Below are 23033 nucleotides of genomic sequence, written 5' to 3' on the forward strand. Positions count from 1 at the left end.
CGCATAATAGGGATGCAAACGATTAATCGATTAATCAACTTTAATCGATCAATGCATTAATCGCAATTAATCGACAATTCAACTGACAAGAGACCCAGGTGAAATGGGCATGTGAAGGGTGTGTGGGAAGAGGGGTGTTTATATTTAATTCACCTTTGGATTAAAGAATTGAAATTGAATTAATTTAAATGTGGTATTTTATCTCAATTCTTAATTAAATTTTTTAGATTTAGTCGTTTTTTTCCGAGAAACATTGAGATTTCGGGAGAAAACGCCGCGTATCAATTAATCGTAAGTCGTTCGATAGGACTATCAACTAATGATTAATGAATTAATCGATAATTTGTATCCCTAAAGCATAAAAATATGACGTGGTCATGCATATGCATAGCCTTCTACACACTCATGACTGGACTCTTCATGCTTTATACAGGAATGTGATGCCATAGAGACTTCAGGTAGTTATGAGGCCTACAAATGCAGTCATGACTGTATTAATGAAAACATTAATACTAGTTTCAGCCAATTGATGATGTGATTTATGAAGCGATTATGACTCCTGAATGTAGTGGTGACAGAGTCATACAAGTGTGTAAAGCCTAGAAAGCATTTCCACTTCATGTCTTCCCATAGCTTGCGCTGGACAGCTACTCAGGAGTCCCATTTTTTTTCCTAGCATGGCGATGCCACAGATGGCCAAACTCGGCTTCTGATTGGTCGAACTTCCAGGCAGCAGTACATATCCATTATGGAGGAGCAGAGGTCACAGCAATCACTTTAACTGGCCCTAATGACTTTTCCATTTTATTAGTGCTGAGAGGACTGGACAATCAATTCCCTTTCACCCCACAGTTATCCACAGCAGAGGGGAAACCACAGAAACACAGAATTTGGTGTATGCACAATGTTGTCTTTTTATTTCCATTATTAATTGCTGTATTAAGTTCATGTTAGATCATGGGTGCTGTGGTGCACCACGTGTCGATTAAGAATGTAATAACGAAAAGCAGTTTTGTACCAATCAGAAGGCACGTTACATCACATAAGCCTTGTGCCAACATTTCCGTTATTTCAAGAAGCAAACACACTTCCCTAAATTGTGTAATTTAAGACAACAGTCGTATTTAAAATATACTCAGAGACTCAAAGACTCATTTGTCTATGGCAATGGTCTATGGCCTACACATCACTTGGATCAATACATGCATAGCTTAAGAGCATAAATGTACAAGAGTGATTCTACGATTCCCCTACGCTTTTGGCAAAAGCAAAATGTCAATTATCAGTATTTTTTTCAACTAAATGGCCTAGATGTTTACATAATGTATTTAAGTTTTCAAACAAACAAATTGTCAAGCTTCATCTTAAATCATTTGATAAATACTGTAATGAAAGCGAACATTTGCTGAATTATTTTGTCAACAGTGTTATGGACAAATACTATGTCATTTCAAACATATATATAAAAATACTACAGAGTTGAAACAATATATGTTTGAAAGTGCTTATGTCCCTTAGCAGTAATGTTGTCATTAATCTGTGCAACTGATATAGAAAATGTGATTGTTGAGCTTCATAAGTAGGATTTTATGATCCACTGTGATACAGACTGACACATTTTTCATCATAAATCCCTGTAACGTCTGATTTGAATTTAGTCACCCTCCTTACACAACACTTCCTTCTCCAGAGATAATCCCTAGTGTCTGTTCATAGGATTTTTCCAACACATAAGGAATCAATAGCGCAAAAACACTTTCAAAACAGTCAACCGTGTTACTCAACTGTGTTACGGTCAACAGTGCAGGGGAACAAGTCGGCACTTTTTTAGGAGAAAAAACAGAGCAGACAAACCCATCTCCCTAGAACACAAATTATTTTTTTGTTTGTCTGTCAATATGGAGATAAATTGGCAAAAACATACTCCTCCTCAACTGTCATCAGTGTTGCCAGATTGGGCTGGTTCCCGCCCAATTGGGCTGCTTAGGATGGCCGTGTGCGGGTAAAAATGGCATCTATCAGAAAAACCTGCCCACTTTTTGCCATATAAATCAATAGAATTGGGCAGGTTTTTAGGGCGGATTTTGAACATTTTTTGGGCTGGAAATCATCAGCCTCATCTGGCAACCCTGACTGTCATACTTAATTGTAACACCATTGACGGTAACACGGTTGACATTTCAGCCATTTTTATGGTGTTGTGCTAACTGAGGACCTCAGAAGTTCCACCACAACACCTTAATCAATTCATGTATCTGTATGCTTTATCTGTGTTTTTCTACATGTGATTTCTAATTCAGATTCTTATGAATATGTTGATAACACAGTTGACAGGCAATTTTCCTGCTATGAGAGCATGAAAAAGAATGGATTAAATTATGGAAGGATGGAGCTCAAAATTTACCAAAAAGTCTTCCCATATCCTGCCAAAGAGGTTATGACATCACGTGATGTTATTCGTATGGCCTAAGACCAAACCATTACTGATTTATGGAGGGGGTTTCAGACCGTGACACGGTTAACACAGTTTTCGTGGACACACACAAAATGGCAAATTTCATGTATAATAGAAAGGACAGTGGTCTTTCTGACAGTTTTGTCATATTGTGATGATTACTGTGAATCAACATTTGCAATCGTCTTGAGCAAAACAAGTTTCTTTACATGCTAATATGAAGACTGAATCTGACATTTGGAAAACAGGACGGCATGAAAACGCCCAAAACCAGTATTAAATATTCATTCTTGCTGAGGGAAATAATGCCAAGTCTACACTTTCTGTATTATATGAAAGATAAATGTTTTCTAATGTCCAAAACATCATTGGATGCAGTTAATAGTTAGTGGAATTGCCAAATAAAATCCACGGACTTAAAAGTGTAGCCGAATTGGAGAATCACTCATAAATACTGTAACTATACAGTATGCCTGAAACCATTACAAATCAATGTCTATAAAACCATCTTACTAACTGCTAAACATAGCATGCCCTATGGTATCTGGACAGAAGGACATACTTTGCATTCCGATATCAGAAGTGAAACAAATCTAATCCTGGGACACACCCATGAGTACAGTCCCTAGACGGCCCACCCTGGTCACTTCTGCTTCCTCTATGTGGGTTACTATGAGGAATGCCAGTCACATTGACCCTGTTGCACTCAGTCCTATTTATTGCGCAAATACTGCTCTTCTCTACAGACACCAACAATTTGAAAACACGCTATTTCCACATCACAGGGGCCTATTCCACGAGGCTAATTCAGGTAAACCAGGCTCTTCTATTAGATGATTTACCCATTAACTTAACCTGGTTTACTCCTGAACCAGCTTTGTAGTATAGACTCCTGATTTAAGGTAAAGGAACACCAAGGCAAGTAGTTTTTTTTAACCTTATCCAAAGCTGTTTCAGTGGTTCAGCAAGCAGTAATAGGGTGAAAAGTTCTAAATGTTCTTCGTTTGCTACCCTCAATGGGCTATTAATTGTGGGGTGGGAGTGAGATTGGTAGTTCTTGATGAGTCACAATCCCTGTACGGCAACCAAAGAGGAAAACTACTTAGTGACTCTTTAACAGCCACCCAATCAGACGGGCAATCTTGTAGAGCTGCGAGACGCCAGTTCCTCTGACACACCCATGAGCAGTACAATCCTGAGATGTCCCAACACGGCCACTTCTGCTTCCCGTCCCTGCAGGGCCATGTGAATTCTATGTAGGTTTTGTTTTGAGTATAGTCGACAATGTTCACAGAGTACATCTGATCAAAGACAACTATGAAGAGACAGAGAGAGAGAGAGAGAGAGAGAGAGAGAGAGAGAGAGAGAGAGAGAGAGAGAGAGAGCATGAGAGAGAGAGAGAGAGGGAGAGAGAGGGAGAGAGTTATATGCATGTTTTGTTTTGAGTATTGTCGTCAATGTTCACAGAGTACATGTGATCAAAGACAACTACGTAGAGACACTCGATTCCATCAACGCAAAAGAAAGATGCTTCACACCCCAAGCACAAATTGATTAACAACTGAACCAACTGAAGTGAGGAGGTTGAAGTGAGAAGGTTGACAATGATGGGAAGCAGGGCTGGGCTGGGTCGGACTGGGACTGGCCCACCTCTGGGGAGAGAGAGAGAGAGAGAGAGAGAGAGAGAGAGAGAGAGAGAAAAAGAGAGAGAGAGAGAGAGAGAGAGAGAGAGAGAGAGAAAAAGAGAGAGAGAGAGAGAGAGAGAGATAGAGAGAGAGAAAGAGAAAGAGAAAGAGAAAGAGAGAGAGAGAGAGAGAGAGAGAGAGAGAGCTGCACGCCTGCACGCCTCGAAGCCTTCACAATACAAATCAATTTGTGGACGTGCACTGGGACACATTTGTGAGTGAGAGCATATTTTGTTTGTTTAGGGTGTGTGTGGACATGTACATGGATGTGAGTGCAAGAGTATTTTGTTCATTTTCGTTTCGCGTGCGAGCGTGTGTGTGTGTGAGCATGTGTCGTGAACGAGTGAAATTGTGTGTCTGTGGTCACGTGAATGTATGCATGTGGATGTGTGTGTGTTTGTGGGTGTAGGTGGGTCAAAGACGAAACAGGGTTTTCAGGACTCCAAAAAATAAAACTGTTCCCTGACACCGTTCTTCAACTTTTTTGGGTACATTGGAGTGTAGAGTGATTAAGTTTATTATTTTCTGTTCAGAAAATAGTAAGGAACATGCATTTTACCCCATTTTCACCCATAAAATGTCATTCAGTGTAATACGGTGTTAAACTGTTGATAATGCAAAAAACATATAGATGACGTTAAAAAACTGAAATAAGCTACATACCATAGTAAAGGCCTATATTTAAGGTCTTCATCAAACCTAAAATTTCTAGTAAAAGGCATTTGCAAATAGTTTTTGCAGTGTTTGTAGTCTTTCACCGAGTGCATTTCACCCATTTGGCTTTAAGAAGTTTTTCCACTGAAGAGAAAATCAGTTTAAAATGCACAATTATTCATTTGTTGTATGCCCCCGCATTTGTTGTGCTAAACAAATAAGTTTCGTAAGAATTTGACTTCATTTTCACATAAAAATGTGCATTTCACTGAATGACCACAACTATTACACTGAATGATGCCTTGGCAAAAAAGCCTATATAAACAGCTACTTTTCATCATTTTGTTACCATCATACTACAGTACTCAACGTCCTGAATGAGTGACAACAGAAATAGATGTTGTCAAATAATTGGTATTTTACTTAATATTGGGGCATTAAAATGTGTTTTGAAGAACTTCCAAGATCACAAGCTTAGAGGTAGGCTACTACTTAGGCCTAAAACAATAAAAAAATATTTTTTTGTCTGTTAACCTGCATATTTCGGGGATTGTGACTTAGGGTGTTCTGATAATTCATGTACAACTTCCAAAATCCCAGAATCTACCCAGTAATATGGATGCTACATGGCAATAACAAGGTTATAATGGAAATAACAATAAAAGTCATAATTTCAAGATTGTATCTTAGAGTAATATTGCAACTTATATTGCCGTTTTGATTCTTAATATACAACCATGAACTGATTACACTGAATGAAATGGCCCTTACACTGCATGTCACTGAATGACATCTCTTACACTGAAGGACGACCAAATACTTTTCACCTTATTTTTACCTTTTTACAAGCACACAGTTAGTCACCTACATGAGACGATGACTTTGACCCACAATGTTTACTATGTCTATTTAGAAAATATGCTTGTTTGGATGAATATCTGAGTATAAAAGTATTTGACATTTCACTGAGTGACATCTGTTTTTGTGGACGCTGTTACCACAAGATAAAAATACAGATTTTTTGACTATTGAAGAACAAGATTCTCCCTTTGCATCATCACTTAAGGGGTCCCTAGGGTTCCTTTTGATGATGTCACATATTGTGTGTGACTATCACTTTTTATTATGATTTAAAAGCACCATGTTGATCTTATTACACTGAATGATATCTAAGGAATTGAAAATCCGGACAAAAGTCCCCAGATGATTTGAATATCAAAACAAAATGGTAATGAAACGTGCTTTTGATACAATAACAAGAACACTTATAGAATTATGCCCAGAGAGTGAAAAAAGAATTTTGTTCGTCATTTTGCATAATTATTCAAGGATGTATTGATGATTTTTAAGTTCGGACCATTACACTGAATGACGTTTTTGCACTTTATGAGATTATTTAACACATACATTCACAATTATTTTTCTTTAAATGTTACTGACATGAGACACCAGACTATGCTGTTTATCAGCATAACATTCAAAATTCATTAATTTACTTTTTTGATAGTTAAATGAGTGCGGAACAAAAAAAATGCACGTCTCGTCTTTGACCCAGGTGAGTGTGCCCATCACGTGTGTGTGTGTGTGTGTGTGTGTGTGTGTGTGTGTGTGTGTGTGTGTGTGTGTGTGTGTGTGTGTGTGTGTGTGTGTGTGTGTGTGTGTGTGTGTGTCTGTGTACATGTGCTTGAGATGCAGGGCCATTCACTGCTTCCTTCGCCAGCTGAGTGGAAAACAAAGAGCACAGTTGGCTTCCTGACTCAGCTCAGCAGACACACACACACACACACACACACACACACACACACACATGCCACACACATGCCACACACACACACACACACACACACACATGCCACACACACACACACACACACACACACACACACACACACACGCACACACACACACACACACACGCACACACACACACACAAACACACACAAACACACACACACGCACATACACACACACAAACACACACACAAACACACACATAAACACACACACACACACACACACACACACACACACACGCACACACACACAAACACATGCCACACACACACACACGCCACACACATACATGCACACGCCACGCGCACCACAAACACAACTGTCAACAAACATACAGTGGTGCAGCAGGGTTTCAGACACGCACGCACGCACGCACACGCACACACGCGGCTATCACCTAGAGAGGATTAGCAGAGCCCCAGCAGAGGTAGACAGGTCCCCTGGCAGAGGGCTAATCTCCTAGCGCTAGCCTGGATGCGGAACACCAGAGGAATGAAAGGAGAACACTGTCACTCCCAGTGAGGGGCTGCCAGTGTGTGTGTGTGTGTGTGTGTGTGTGTGTGTGTGTGTGTGTGTGTGTGTGTGTGTGTGTGTGTGTGTGTGTGTGTGTGCAGGGCCGCTGACAGCTTTTGCCGGGCCCAGGACAAAGTCATCTGAAAGGGCGCCCCATCCAATACATTAAATGTAATGAGGACCCAAATTTGGGCCCCCTCTCTCCCTGGGCCTGGGACAACGGACCCCTTTGTCCACCCTGCCGGCTTCCCTGTGTGTGTGTGTGTGTGTGTGTGTGTGTGTGTGTGTGTGTGTGTGTGTGTGTGTGTGTGTGTGTGTGTGTGTGTGTGTGTGCTCTCCCTTTCCCGCTATCATTAGCCCAGATTCAACACCACACCACACCACACAGCTCAGCTCAGCTCAGCTCATTATGACAGCCTAATTACACCCAATGTCAACTAGTGCAGTCCACCATGATGCTTCCCTGGTCTCCCCTCTCCTCAATTACCCTCTTATTAACCGAGAGAGAGAGAGAGAGAGAGAGAGAGAGAGAGAGAGAGAGAGAGAGAGAGAGAGAGAGAGAGAGAGAGAGAGAGAGAGAGAGAGAGAGAGAGAGAGAGAGAGAGAGCAGGGGGAGATGACACAGGAGAGGGAAGAGCAGAGGGGTAAGGGGAGAAGGGCATACTACCACCCACACTCTTCTCTCTTCACCACTGTTCTCAACCCTTTACTTCCTCCATCCTCCACATTTCGTAGTTTAAGCAATGTGGCTTAACAGGTGGTGACAATAATTTGCCAGATTGCCTCAGTGATTGTACATACGTCTTCCCGCATCTCTACACATCTCTACGTACATCTCTACACATGCATCTGTTAGAATGTCTGTCTGTATGTTTTTTGTTCTGTATGCTTGTCGTTCTGTAGGCCTATGTTTGTCAGTCTGCCTACTGTCAGTCTGCCTGTCTGTCGTTCTGCCTGTCGGTCTGCCTGTCTGCCTGTCTGCCTGTCTGTCGGTCTGTCGGTCTGCCTGTCTGTCGGTCTGTCGGTCTGCCTGTCTGTCTGTCAGCCTGTCCATCTGCCTGTCCAACAGATAGTATGTGCTTCAACTGTTCCCCTGGGTAAGCCTGGAAAGCCCAGAACATCTCCACCACCACAGACACAGAGATAAGAGACAGGCCTCAACACATCCCTCCACAGCAGAACATCAGGGGATTTCGTAATTCTCATCTCATAAAACTGCTGTGATAAAAGCCTACTGTATGTCTGCACACTGTTAAATAGATGGGTTTTGAGGAAACAGCTTGGTCAATTCAAAAACAGTTCAGAGTCATCTCACAGAAGATCAATGTACAGTTCAGGCAGAGCTGTCATCATATTCTATAAACACTGATATGTTAGGGGTGTGCAAAATAATCGTCATATCGATGCATCACGATACTTACTCTCACGATACAATGCATCGATTCATGACAAGGTATCGTGATACTTATTTTCTCAATATACTGCATGGATTCATGACAATTGATTATTTGATAACAATAAAATTTGATTTGCCACGGGTTATTTTGTTCAGTAGAGAATAGGTAATATTTCTGTTGTGATGTAAGCTCTCTCCCAGATGATAGAATGCTTAAATAGAATGAACTGACTTAAGAAAGCTACACAGCAACTGACAAATAAGCTGTATTTTACACATTTACTGAAGTAAATATCGCAATGCATCACAGTAGTACATGAATCGCAATGCATCGTGATAGAATCGCATCGTGGCATGTGTATCGTGATGCGCATCGAATCGTGAACCCTTTGCCAATACCCACCCCTATGATATGTGTATCCTATCTGTATCCGATATATGTATGCTGTGTGTACAGTATGTTGTATCAGTTTGTAACAAATAAGACATGAATCAATCAATGAAATGCATCACTGTGGCATATTTTCCCAAAGTCTGCATGACATCAGTGTTTGGTCATGACTGAGAACAGGTGATATGGTCATTCAAGAGACTCAGTTTCCTACAGGATTGGACTGGACTGGGGTTTTCACTGTGAAATGCTAAAGCTCCTGCATGATTGCAGTGAGTGAAAATACAACACACACGCTGGACTTCACTGCCATTGATGCAAATACAGTACATTGATGCAGCTGATAAACAATAAACAATCCCTCATTCAGGGAAGAGAGCTATTGCTAAGTTTAGGATTACAGATCCTTCCTTGTTTTGTATTAGTGCTCGCTATATGTGCTCAACTGTCATTGTTGCCTCAACCACGGAGGTCATGTTTCTTTCATGATTTTAACGGGTTCACATTTATAGTAGCCTACTACTTCGCTGGCACTGAACGCAACACAATTTTCAGTTAAAAGCTGGACGTGGTACAACCACAGATCATGACATGTCGGGACGAACAGCACAGCCCTGATTCTCTATCCCAGACACCGAAACTTGCTATCCTAATACGTCGTCTCCCAAACAAACTGCCGACTACAACCATTACCCACCTTTAGTCAGTTAGACACTCAATCAGTCATACTCTCACGTCACGACATGCCACGTGGCAGCCAGCTTCACTGATTCTATATTTAAGCAACTTCTTAAATAAAAAAGCTATTTCATTCCAATTTGATATTATCGAAGCATCACTGAATTTCAGAATACATTAACAGGTCATAACATGCCAGCCCCAGCAGCAGCCAGGTCCACAGCCCTGGTTCCGGTTCATGTTTTCCACTGCACATGCTGTATACTGCATGCACTATTGGCCTTGGGAAAAAAACAATGCATTATTGAGCAGCACACATACACAGTTTTTGGGCCAAACCAAGAGCATGCTGGCTATCCAAAATGTTCACTCCTTCACAACAACACAGAGCACTATACTGCACAAAGTACCGTCTTGTTCCACTATATACTATTTGAGATCAGAGTTACATTGTTTTGATCCCAACCATATAGGAAGCAAGTTAGAGTTTATCCCCAAAGAATGTACTAATTTAGAATACAGCTTTCATCCCAACATAGTGTAATATAGGAGGAGAGTTCAATTGGTTTGATCCCTGCTCTGACCCTATATGTTAAATGTTCTAAGTTAAATGTTTAAATTGTTATACTTCATCACTTTATTGTTCCTGGTTCATCACTGGTCCATCACTGTCACTCACATGTTAAATGTTATTATTTATCACTTCATCACTTCACTGTTATTGGTCCATCACTGTCACTTTACAATGTTAAATGCTCAGTGACTTCATCACTTATTGGTCCATCACAGCTACTTGTCCTGTCTTGCACTTTGACGTCAGTTTGTAAATGTCAGTGCTGTGTATGCCTATGTCCTTTCATACAGAGAGAGAAACGTAATGTCAATTTCCTTGTATGACCTGTGCATATGACGAAACAGACAATAAAAGCTGACTTGACTAGACTTGCATAGTTCACTGTTGTATAGTCTACAAATGTACATCACACTTTGTCCATCCATGTGGGTTAAAGCTGTTTCACATCTTCTCAGCTGAAGCTGCCTTCTCTCTGACACTCCAGTGGGTGACAGGGGAAGAAGAGGGAGAGGTCTGAGGCTGAACATGATGACTAAATTTAGTCAATTCTCTTGAGCAACACCTAACCTTCACAGTAAATTCTGCAGTGCTCATTTAACACTTAGAGAGTTGATTTGACATAATTTGGACTTAAATGAACTCTTTAAGTGTTGAATTAACACCGCAACATTTACTGTGTTGTATTAGCTGTCAGGCCTACTTCTGTAGTACAGAAACAACAACTTCTGTGAGGCGGCCAGGCTTATCTAGATGTTTCTTTTCTCTGCAAAAGAATGTTGTGGCCCCTAAAGAAGGATGACGGCTATGCTGCTGCTGCTACTCAGTTTAGTTTACTGACGTCTTTTAGCCTCCACAGATAAAAGACAGTGGTGACACTCCCCAGCACACTAAACCTTATAGAAGAATGGAGAGAGAGAGAGAGAGAGAGAGAGAGAGAGAGAGAGAGAGAGAGAGAGAGAGAGAGAGAGAGAGAGAGAGAGAGAGAGAGAGAGATGCAGCAGATGTAGCCATATCTTCAGGGTGGGTCTGAGGTACACACAGGTCCTGATTCCCAATTATATTAGATTTTGTATGTGTGTGTGTAATTGCAGTGCAGAAACGTTTTTGATGAGTGGAGTTAGTTCATAACACTAGCAGGGTTACCTCAGGTCATTTCTCAACACTGGCACAGGAAGAAAAATGTCTACACATCATCTCACTCACAGCAGCTAAGTGAACAGCATCTCTGCTTCTCATCCTAAACAGCAGTTAGTCTCTCTCTCTCTCTCTCTCTCTCTCTCTCTCTCTCTCTCTCTCTCTCTCTCTCTCTCTCTCTCTCTCTCTCTCTCTCTCTCTCTCTCTCGAAGTACAGTCAAGTTAACTATAAGCAGGGTCTCGAAAGCGTACAGGTTGCAGGCCACGAGAGGAAGTGATATAGTGATGTCACAGTTGTCCTCTATTGTGAAAGGAAGTGGTTGGGCACTCAGATATTAACTGCTGCTATGACACACTATTGCACATCCCAACACGATTCTTCGATAAAGGCATATGAACCATTAAAAAAAAAAAAAAAAAACGCTTTAACAGCACATTAATATGACAATAATTTTGCTACTTGTGATCCATTTGAATAGTTTCAACAGAATATCAGTACCACGCAAACATGCACACGCACACACACACACGCACACACACAACAGTTGGTAAACTGAGTGATGGTGGAAGTGGAGTGGTAGGTTAGTGGCTCCACTCCCTGAAAAAGATCCAGTTCCTTTTGTTTCCTGACATGCCTAATTAACCTTTGTGTTGGCCCTACTACAGCTGGCTTGCAGGGTGTGTGTGTGTGTGTGTGTGTGTGTGTGTGTGTGTGTGTGTGTGTGTGTGTGTGTGTGTGTGTGTGTGTGTGTGTGTGTGTGTGAGTGAGTGAGTGAGTGAGTGAGTGAGTGAGTGAGTGAGTGAGTGAGTGAGTGAGTGAGTGAGTGAGTGAGTGAGTGAGAGAGAAGGTACCTGTACCTGGAAAGATTCAACATAGGCCCTACATGATACAGTCTACAACTGATCAACCCTACAGGGCACAATAGTAGAGATGCCAAGACACTGGAGAGATATGAATGCCATCTTTGGGTCATCTTCTTAGCATCGTTCCATTGTTGCAGGGCAAAACAATTTATTGGCATAGGACAGCACACAGTGGTACACTCATCAGTGGTACAACCATCACTTACAAAACGTCAATGGCTTTGCCTCAGCATTTAGACCCGAAATATACACTGCAGTAGTTCTACATGACATGCAAAGGAGACTTGGGGTACTTGGGGCAACCCAAAGGCGCACACTGTAGGCCTACTAGTTCTACCTCTCAGTCACAAACATGACATACAGCCTCGATTTATTTGACTACCCTTACCTGCCCTTTACCTGCAGTGACAAAGCATAATATATGACAAGCTTAGACCAAACAAGGATAATGCAGACCCATGCGTAATGGAGTTTACCGTTAAAGTACAGTATATGACCGAGAATCCCACACTTGCGGCACAAACATTTATCAAATTCCGGACTGAGACGTCTATAACACTAATGTACATTTCAGCGGGGCTAATGAGGAAGTAGCGCGCGCAGGTAAACAGAAGAATGCCAACCAAGTCCGCGAGACAGCGATGGAAAATAATAAACCGCCTGTGACTACAATGTAGCCTAACAAAAGCGGAAATCCACCCCGAGAACATACAAAATAGTTGGATCAAACGTCTCGTCTCGCTTATGGCAATCTATAGACATTTGCTGAACGTGTGCGCTTGGATATGTTTTTATTACTCATTGATAAGACACACTTCCTGATGTCCCGCTTGCATAGGCTACTTAGACCAAGAAATGACAAATATGGTTGCACGATAGCGCTGCGCCAAATGAATACATTTACATTAGTTTCCCAGGAGTTCGAGACCTTAACAACAGACTATAAACAATCGTGGAGTGGACAGAAACCCATGGCAAGGCTACCGCAACAGGTGTCAGACTGTCTCAGGCAGTGTGTAATCTATTGCGAGTGACTCACCTTGGTGTAATACAACATCCACAGCTCATACAGTCGTTCCTTGGAAGCCATTCTCCCAAGCGTTTTAACAAACGCCCTCCGTTAAAAGGTATTATAGCATGTCTCCTTCGTCATTTGGCGATGTAACGAGTCCAACGCTTTTTCCTTGACGGAATACAATGAATCCAGAAGCGATGAGACAATACATGCTCTCTTGGTCGTTTGGCTAGAGCTCTACCTGATCGCTAAGCTCTAAAGTTACTCAGGCAGGCAAACAGCCTGGGTCAACAAGCCCCTAAAATCATACAACTACAGAACACCACTTATTTCTAAAAGACGAATATACGGAAGAAGGCACTGACTGTAAGCCCACTGGCTCTAACGTCCCCATTAACAAAAATACGCACGCCAAAAAAAAAACGTAGAACAAGTCAACGTTCACGCTTCATTCCTCTCTGCATTCGGTAGGCTGTGTCCCCAACTAGTGTTGCACTGGTGAGATGACAGGTCTGGACACGGATCCAGATCAAGCGCACGACCGACGTGCTTCCTACATCAGTCTCTTGACAAATTGTGCAACTGTCTGTGGATAGAAATGGGATGGCGTTTTGAATCCCTCCAGTTAAATGGTATACTTGTCACCTTAAAAACAAGTTAGCCTACTTTAATCTTATTTATTAGGAGTGGTATCTTGTGGCCTAATGTAGTAACCTTGAATACCATATGTTCTTATAATGTTCTTATAAGTATAATAATATATAAAAAACTAACGTTTAATTATCATTGCAAATATGAGTAGGGCCTTAATGAAACCATATGTTTATTCACTGAATTCATTGCATTACAAAATGTTTTATTAGAATGGTCTAGCAGATTGAAGACAATGTTCAAATGATAGATGCATCCATCACTATCAATAGCCTACCTGAAAAATAATGCCTTATGCATTAAAACTGCTGCAATGTCCTTGCTGTCTTTTGGTTACCTATAATATCCGATGATGATGCATTGGCTTTTTACCAGTTTAGAGGGAACGAGGTGAGGTGCTCTACATTATGAACCTCATATCAGCTATAGTGTGTGTGTGTGTGTGTGTGTGTGTGTGTGTGTGTGTGTGTGTGTGTGTGTGTGTGTGTGTGTGTGTGTGTGTGTGTGTGTGTGTGTGTGTGTGTGTGTGTGTGTGTGTGTGTGTGGCCCCATTTCACAGGAAACACTTCTCCACAGCAACCACAGAGGAAGAGCCTGCACTTCTCCATAAACACCAAACAACAGATGAAGGGCAGAGAGAGAGGGGAACATACAAGACCATTTCAATGGCAGCATGTTTTGCGTTTCAAAAGAAATCACATCTTCTGTGTGTGTGTGTGTGTGTGTGTGTGTGTGTGTGTGTGTGTGTGTGTGTGTGTGTGTGTGTGTGTGTGTGTGTGTGTGTGTGTGTGTGTGTGTGTGTGTGTGTGTGTGTGAGAGAGAGAGAGAGAGACAGAGAGAGACAGAGAGAGACAGAGAGAGGGATTGGGTTGGGGGTGGGGGGGTATTCTGTAAAGGCTGACCTCATGCCAACTCTTTTAATAATTTATTTTTTTAGCCTATTAGGTAAAACTTCATGTGAACATATCAACAACATTAATGGCTGATAGGCACTGTGCAAATAATAGGATTACTTCTGCTGACTAGATTGAAGGACTTTGAAAAAAATCCTAATCTAACTTGATCATCTTTAGTCAAATCAAACAGTTTGTGGACAGATAAACTGCAAATAAGAGGATGGCTCTTTGTTAAGACTGCTTTCACTTTTAGTAGGCTATAGCCTAGGCCTTTGGGCATTTTTTTAAATCTCATACCGATCTGGTGACCACTTTTGATTTGTGCAGTAGCGCATTGCAACACACAGGCCTATATGAGCATTCCTCTGCATTCCTCACAGTTGGCCTTAAATAATAGGCCTACTTTGATTGTTCAGTGATGCTTGTTTAGTTTGTGATAGTGTGTAATGCATTAGGCCTAGTAATCAGAACAATTAAAACAATACATCAAACATGGCATTGTGATAGGCTTTTATTGTGTTGAATGGGAAATGGGACAGTTCAGATTAAGAACAGCGACAAAGAATAATGTGGCATGCAAACCTAGTTCTCTCTGGGGAAGAGGGTGTAAAAGTATTTTGATTTTCAAGAAAACAACAACAAAAACCGTTTTCAATAAGCTGGCAAAAATGAGAGGCTACATAGCGAAGATGAAGACAACTCTGTTCTCTGTGATGCGTCTCTACCACCAAATTATACATCCATTGATGTACTCGACACTCTACAAAATGTTACTTCACGTCTGGATCATCTATGACTCTGTGTTCGATTATGTAAGGCACCAGTACACGCTAGGATGGAGAAGCCAGTAGTCTCACTACAGGAGCAAGCGTTAAAAAGAAAAGAGCGATTAAAAGCTCTAAGAGACAAACAACTTCAGGTGAGTTATATAAATCAATAAGTGATCAAGTGATACGTCTGGCGAGCCTTTGCAGTGCAATAGCAGTTGAGATTTAACCTGTTTGCTAACTTTGTTGTCATAAGCCATGGCATGCTAACAATGTTAACGCTAGATTATCAAATTACCGTAGTTGTTGGAACATGTAGCACTATGTCGGCTGTTTTTTCCAGGTCAAAATAGAAGAGGTTTATTATTGATTCCTGACTTATTTGAACCAAGACCACTCTCAACCCTACTTAGGTTAGCGTTACTGAAAGACCTAGCCTTGCAGTTAGCATAGGCAGCCAAATGAATTTCTAACAGTTTCCTTTCCGTTTATCGTAATTCCATCCAGCAACAGATCTAAAGGGCTCTCCTCACTTTTTGACATTAAGGCATTGATTTGACTGCAGACTGTTTTTAAAATACGGTAAGATTGATTACAATGTAACGGATACATAATTGTGCACATACAACTTATTCGTTACACTGACTGTGACTGCTCTGAACTGTGATGGCTAGAAATAAGACTCGAAAGATATTTGGTTACCTTAATACCTAGGAACATTTATTGGGTTTGGTATGACCTTCTGGTTTTCGGTCCCCCATTTACAGTCTTGGTACATGAAATCACGTGTAGCTGTGATATGTGCTTCCTGTTATTTACATAAACGTGTTGATTTGTTTTTACACTTGGTGCAATCCATGAATGGTTTGTTTACTATTTTGCATTGTTCTGCCAGGTGGTCAGGAAGCATCTCCAGGAAAATCCAATAGTTTAGTCTGGGTGTGTGCAGGGGTGTTCTTCCTTAGCTTTTGTTTCAAGATTTGAACCATTGCCAACAGCACAGCAGTTCATTGCTGGTGTCTGTCATAATATTTTTTTAAAGGTTCGGTTGTGGCTCAGTATGATTTATTACTTTCGGATGTGCGGTGATTTCACACTTGATGTTTTACTTCACCCATTTTATGCATCATTTCAGAAATGCATATCCTTGTGTGCAACCTGATTGGTTCATTTTCACCTTGTTGATGTCCTTGCCTGCAAACCATTATGCACTGCACTCATGACCTTGGTTCACTGATACTAATGACCTTGCTGCTTCTGGTCCTCCAGGGGGGCAGAGACACCCAGGATGTGGAGCCGGAGAGGAAAAGAGTGCTGGAGGCCCCAGATTTGGAGACAGAGGAGGACAGACACAGGTACACACACACACACACACACACACACACACACACACACACACACACACACACACACACACACACACACACACACACACACACATTTAAAAACCTTGCAAAATAAAAACAAGAAAAAACAATTTACTCGGTCACAGGCCAAGTCACGCTCAGTTTCTTGTTAGCCTGCCAAATAATGGTCATGAAAGTCTTTGCTTAAATTTCACTTCGAATGATTAATTGAAGCACAGTGAAGCTGCTCTCACCTGATAACGGCAAATGAAAACAACCAGCCCAGTGTTGCTGATGAGAGTTGATGGATCCCCCTCCCTCCCCCTCTCTCACTCTACTCTACTCCCAATGTCCTTCACAAACACCTTTCACAACACGGTCCTGGTTGTCCCAGAGAGCCGCTGCTTGCTCAGTACTGGGCGACGTGTGTGTGGTAATGGGCCCCTCAGCTGGCCCAGAGCTCCCAGTGCTCTATTTCAGGCTGCTGGGGCACAGCATCCCCCCCCTCTCTCTCCCTCTCAAACATGTGCACTCTCTTGCTATTTTTCTCTCTCTTTTCTCTATCTCTCTCTGCATCCGCTTGTTTCCCTCAGTCTCGCAACCCTCCCCACCCCTCCTCCAACCACCAGTGTTTTTTCCCCCTCTCTTTTTTCCCTCTGGTGTTCCATTGTTTGTGTTCCAGAGCTGAATTTGTGGCTCGCCCTCCCAAAGCACGTGGGGCACACTTTGCTTGGCCTGACCCACACACAGGCCGAGCTATTTTGGCATCCAAATGCAAGTTTCCCAAACAGACACAGGCGGGATCCTCCAGCACTTAGTCACAAATCATCACTGGAGGCTATTAGCTGGTGACACAGCACATACATAAATACACTTTTTAAAGATTTAATACCAGCAAATATATACTATCTGGAACTCCCATTGCAAGTTCAAAATGTTTTTCTCTTACATACTCTATAGCCATGTTATATCTCTATTTATAGTAGGCCAAGATGTGCCATGACCCTCTCTATCGGTGGCTCTCCTGTTGAGAAACACTACTTTATATACTGTATACTACCCCTACGACCCCCCTATACTCATGTTGGTTACAAGAGAATGGAGAAGCTGGTCTGTGTTCCCACAGACCAGCAGGGGTTTAGCCGGTATCAGAGACACGTGACTGTCATCATTGTAAAGGCTATGCTGTGCAGTTTCACAAGAAATATAATATGAAAACCCTAAAAGTATACTTTAAGGAATTTTTAAAAATTACATTCACAGAACAAAATCTGTATCTTTTCAGGGAACTTGGTCAAGGTGGTTGGCGTTGGCAAGGTGGGCGCCTTAGCATTAAAGTGCTGGGGGAAACCCTGCCTATAGACTTGCTAGGTTGCTGCCACACTAGCTGTTCCCAGTCTCTGTTTACCCATACAAGGACCACTACAGCTGTGCTGGCTGGTGGCGGTGGCTGGTGGCTTAAGTCTCTGATTAATGTGTCCAGCTCCATTACTGCAGTTTGTAAGCCTGGGCAGAACCGGAGCAACTCCTCTGGGGTTCCGGTGGACTCATTTCAGCCGCTCTCTGTCTGTCTCACAGAGGACTCCAGAGCTGAAAGTGGTTCACACGGTCACAGTCATCACGGTCAGGCCCTTGGTGGAGGAAACCGCCGGGCTTTCCCCTTCACGGTGACCCATCAGGCCCCAGCCTTGCCCAAAGTCAGTAGCCCCCTGCCCCCCGCTCCCAAAGAATTTAGAGTTTCCATTCTGCCCCGGGGACATAGTGGATTCAACTGAGTCCTCTTGTTTTTCCAGACTATGTTGTCTCTACCACTTAAGAAGGCACCACTGACTGAGTAGCTTTCGTTTTCAGACAGCTTTATTGGTTGGTGGAATTAAGGAATTATCTGTTGTTCAACCTAAATAGACAAGGTCCACTCATGTAATTGTATTAGTGGCCATTATAGCCCATGGTGAGGGACAAAGAAAATTCAGAGGTGCCATCATTCACCCCTCTGCAAGTTTATGAACCACTGAAACAATTTTGGAAATATTAGTTGGAAAAAAGTGGGGGAAAAACGCATTGTGTTGCTTATAAGTCATAACCATAGTCTAAAAAGCCCATTATACCTTGTATAATGGCAATAAAGGCTTGTATTGTATTGTAAGAGAAGTAACTGAGAGCCACTAAATGTGGCCTTTAGGAGATATTAACCAGGCCTGTCTGGAGGCTCTTCTCATATGGAATTGGTTGCAAAGATTAAACAAACACGATTGAAGAGCAAGTACCAGTTAAAGCCGTCTTGGACGCAATCCACGGACACTTAATTGCACCATGCGTTACATTGCACCGTGTTCCACTGAGATGACTTGTGGATGAACTCCCACTACATTCTTGTTATTCTCCACTCCGATGGCCCTGCAGGCTCTCCTCTCACTCCTGCCATCTGCTGGTGATAAACAGCACTGCGCTTCCATAGGTTGGCACCCAACTAGTGCCTCTGGAAACGTTTGTGTGGGGAAATGGGCATGAACAAAAAAATAAACAAAACTCAGAAATAAGCCTCTAACTTCAGGTGATGCTCATTTTCTAATATTAACATTTTGGAAGATTATAGTGCAACTACTGGGAGGAGGAATGTCTTTATTTTCTTGCTCTGCCCGTTCAATCGTGTACACCCTCATATCGGAATCAGCTGTGCATCCAATGACCATTTCCCTTAATTGCAGCTATTCAGAAATGGTTTTAAGAAGACCCCCCTCACTGACACCGACTCACCTCACTGAGGATGTTCACATGGGGTGCACTTCTCACCAGACTTTGTCCTTGTCTCGTACAGAGAGCTAAAGCTGAGGAACTACACCCCAGAGGATGAGGAGCTGAAGGAGAGACAGGTGCCCAAAGCCAAGCCTGCCTCAGGTCAGTGCACCCCACACAGTCCTCACTTCTCCTTAAAGGCATTATCTTGAATTGAAAGCATATTGGGCTGTTTTTTGCATGTTTGAGAATAACTACAAACACTGAAGAGCAAAATCACGTCGATCAGATATCTCTTCAGAAAGTTTGATCATACCATTGATAGAGTTGCCTCCTAACCTCGATGCTCTCTCTGTTTGTTCCCAGTGGAGGACAAGGTGAAGGACCAGCTGGAGGCGGCCATCCCAGAGCCCATCATCGAGGAAGTGGTGAGTGATGGAAAGAACACATTAATACGGCTCTACCATTCCAGGTGCTGTTCAAATGACTCGTATTAGTGATGCATATTAACCTCTAACTAACAAGGCTTGAGGGTTAACACTTTCATCAAAGACTGTGTCCTTCACTATTTGGCATGGGGCCACTACGCCGGCGACTGGGGTTCTATTCCTGCCCGGGTCATTTGTGAGTCCTTCCCCACCTCTCTCCTCCCACTTTCCTGTCCCTCTCTCACTATACTCACTATATTCTCACTATACTCGCTATCTATATTATCTATACTATCTATCCATTATTAGATATTAGTTCATCTCATTAGGCCGGCATGTCTAACTAGCAGCCATATTATAGTACATTTAGTGTCATTCACAGGTTGGGTGGAAGCAGTTGTATACAACTGTACAACTGTACACCTGGACATGGAATATAGAAAATGTTTCTCTAAGTAAGTGAGTACAAGTCAGTATGTAACCTTTCCCCCTTGTTTGCATTTTGTAGGATTTGGCAAATCTGGCACCAAGGAAGCCTGACTGGTAAGCAGCTTTTTCAACACCGTGTGATTATCTGTTACCAAGCGGTTACCAATGTAGTCGTCAATTAAGACGTTTCCTTATTTGTCTGAATCAGGGATTTGAAGAGGGACGTTGCAAAGAAGCTGGAGAAGTTGGAGAGGAGGACACAGAAGGCCATCGCCGAACTAATTCGTGAGTGTACTCCTTGTCCTGACAGCTGATGACGGTCTATGAGCCGTGGCTACCAAATTTGTCTGAGCTACTCTGCCCTATAAAGGCAAAGTGCAGGTTGGATATTGTGATTGCTGGAAATTTGACATGGCAATATCTCTAAAATGGGGCACAGCTGGACCTTAAGTTTTTGTCACAAGGTAAAGGAGTTATTAATATGGAGACCATTTTCAGTATAAACTCAATTTTGACAAAATATGTTGTTACTGCCCTTTGCCTTTGTTGGGCAGAATTGTCTTTCCCCCTGTTATAATGCTCAGAGGTACTTTGCCTTGATAGGGGTAAAATCCATCTGTTAAATCATAGCTATGTGAAGATGTGATCTTCAGTCTAGCGAGACACATCTGTGAGCATGTTTCTGCGTGTATGTTAGTGTGACTAATGAGAGCCAGCTGGGTGTGTTTGGCATGGCCACTAGTAGGGTAATTGGTGTGGGATTCGAGCATCTCTGGGGGATCTGGCGGGTCTTGATGACATCACTGGGGTGGATCTGTACTCTGTAGCGTCTCAAAATAGCTGTGGCATTACTGGGGATATGCCCAGGCTGTCTTTAATAGCAGGTCAACTTTGTATACACTATTAATCAGAACCTTTGTAATGTCCCTCTTTTTTTCTGAGACCTCGTAAGATCTGTCACCACAGATAATTAAAAGGATGTATGTATGTACCGGTATATGTACGTAGGCTGTACACAAAATAAGCATTGGAAACGCCTGAATCATGAATGGGAAAGGTTTGGCTGAGCCTTGGGTTATTTGCCACACCACATCTGTGTAGCTGTCTCTCATATGAAATGGGTGCATAAAATGACAAAACAAAGTGTGTAAAAATGTATATATAGTACAGTAGAGTGTGCTAAATTGTGTGTTTTTTTTCTGTGTTCAGGGGAGCGTTTGAAAGGCAGTGAAGAGGAGCTGGCAGGAGCAGTGGGGGCTGTTGGGATGGCACAGGGGGATTCAGACTGATCTCATCACTCACTCACACTGGCCCATTTCTGTACCGTTTTATGTTTTTTTAAGCTGGACCAGCTGTTCCCAGATCAGCTCTGTTGCCACATCAAAACTATCCAAAACACCCTAAATTAGTGTACAAGAAGCAGGGATCGATCTATACCCACGAATAAAACAAACTGTTCATGGCAGCTTCATGACAAGGTGGCCACCAGTCCTTTTGTTTCCTTAGTGGTTCAAAGGAGAAAAACACAGAAGGACAACATAGCTTCGATATTTTTTTCGGAAGCCCTCTGTCTTCGCCATCTTAGATTTAACCATCGTACATGTATTTGTTGCGGTATGTCCAACACTGTTGACACATCATGTGAGCTTCACAATTATTTCTTTTTTCTATTTTGTCTGAACATAATGTTTCATGTTTTATAAAGTGAAATGGAATGTAATTAAAGAGACACTTTGATACGAGTTTGGTTTGTTTATTGTATTCTTTCTTAAGCCACTAGTTCCAGTTCATGTAGAAGGTTCCAAAGTCAATATATTGATAAGCACTTTACTTTTGTAAGAGAACAAAGCTCTGAAAGATTTTACGTCAGACTTAATTTTGTGTGTAAATTTCACAATACTGCTGTCTGATAGATAGTACCTATAAAAGATTCCTGTAGTATTAATGGGACCCCTGAACAACAACCACCCATTTGTAAACTAAAGACATCTGTTGTCCTGCTCCAAAGTCGATCACTAGGTGGCAATTTTCTCTCTCGTCCTCGATCACATTGTAAAATACTGAAGAAGCATTATGTTGCTAAAACATCTGACTGTAATATAGTGCTTACAACTAAATTATAACTCTGGCTCCTCTACAGCTTAAAACAGGCACAGATGAAGGACAATGACCAGTTGCAAATAACAGAAGAATGATTTTACAAGCTTAACACTTATGACAACATAAAGTGCCTTGTCTGCACACCGTAGTAGCCTACATAGTACACACGCACACAACCCTCAGCATTTCATTGAAAACATGATACAATACACATAATGGTACTATTGCACATGATTGCGAAAAGCATTGTTTGGCAGAGCTACTAAATGATAAAGGGTTTATAGTTTATAATTTTAAATAGCTAATAATCTACATGAGCTATATTCATGAGTCAAGTACAATCATTCACTAGGGACCACAAAATCTCCTGCCCACCAGGCATTCACAAACTATTACAGACATAGAGTACCGGCACTGCCTGCCGGTTACATTTTGTGTACAAAATCAGTGTGAACTTGGTATTTCAACATGGCTACCTCATGGCTACCCATCAGTAAACTCAACAAGCAAGACTACATCTTTTCCT

The 23033-nt window shown here is 42.0% G+C and overlaps 2 protein-coding genes across 5 annotated transcripts in view; one reads left to right on the plus strand and one right to left on the minus strand.

Moving 5' to 3' along the window:
- Window positions 1-13631, minus strand: part of nbeal2 (neurobeachin-like 2) — a 93635-nt gene extending 80004 nt beyond the window's left edge. For all 4 annotated transcript variants that reach the window (XM_063220287.1, XM_063220273.1, XM_063220280.1 and 1 more), the window contains exon 1: window positions 13179-13631. In XM_063220287.1, coding sequence (XP_063076357.1) covers window positions 13179-13229 — 51 coding nt within the window. In that variant the 5' untranslated portion in view covers window positions 13230-13631. The remainder of the gene's footprint in view (window positions 1-13178) is intronic.
- Window positions 13632-15494: 1863 nt separating this feature from the next.
- Window positions 15495-22149, plus strand: ccdc12 (coiled-coil domain containing 12). The gene is made up of 7 exons (XM_063220298.1): window positions 15495-15620; window positions 16738-16823; window positions 19633-19712; window positions 19917-19978; window positions 20487-20521; window positions 20616-20692; window positions 21617-22149. The coding sequence occupies exons 1-7, from the start codon at window positions 15537-15539 to the stop codon at window positions 21694-21696; spliced, it is 504 nt and encodes a 167-aa protein (XP_063076368.1). The 5' UTR covers window positions 15495-15536; the 3' UTR covers window positions 21697-22149.
- Window positions 22150-23033: the final 884 nt, after the last annotated feature.

Source organism: Engraulis encrasicolus, chromosome 2 (genome assembly GCF_034702125.1).
Source record: "Engraulis encrasicolus isolate BLACKSEA-1 chromosome 2, IST_EnEncr_1.0, whole genome shotgun sequence".
Classification (NCBI taxonomy): Eukaryota; Metazoa; Chordata; class Actinopteri; order Clupeiformes; family Engraulidae; genus Engraulis; species Engraulis encrasicolus.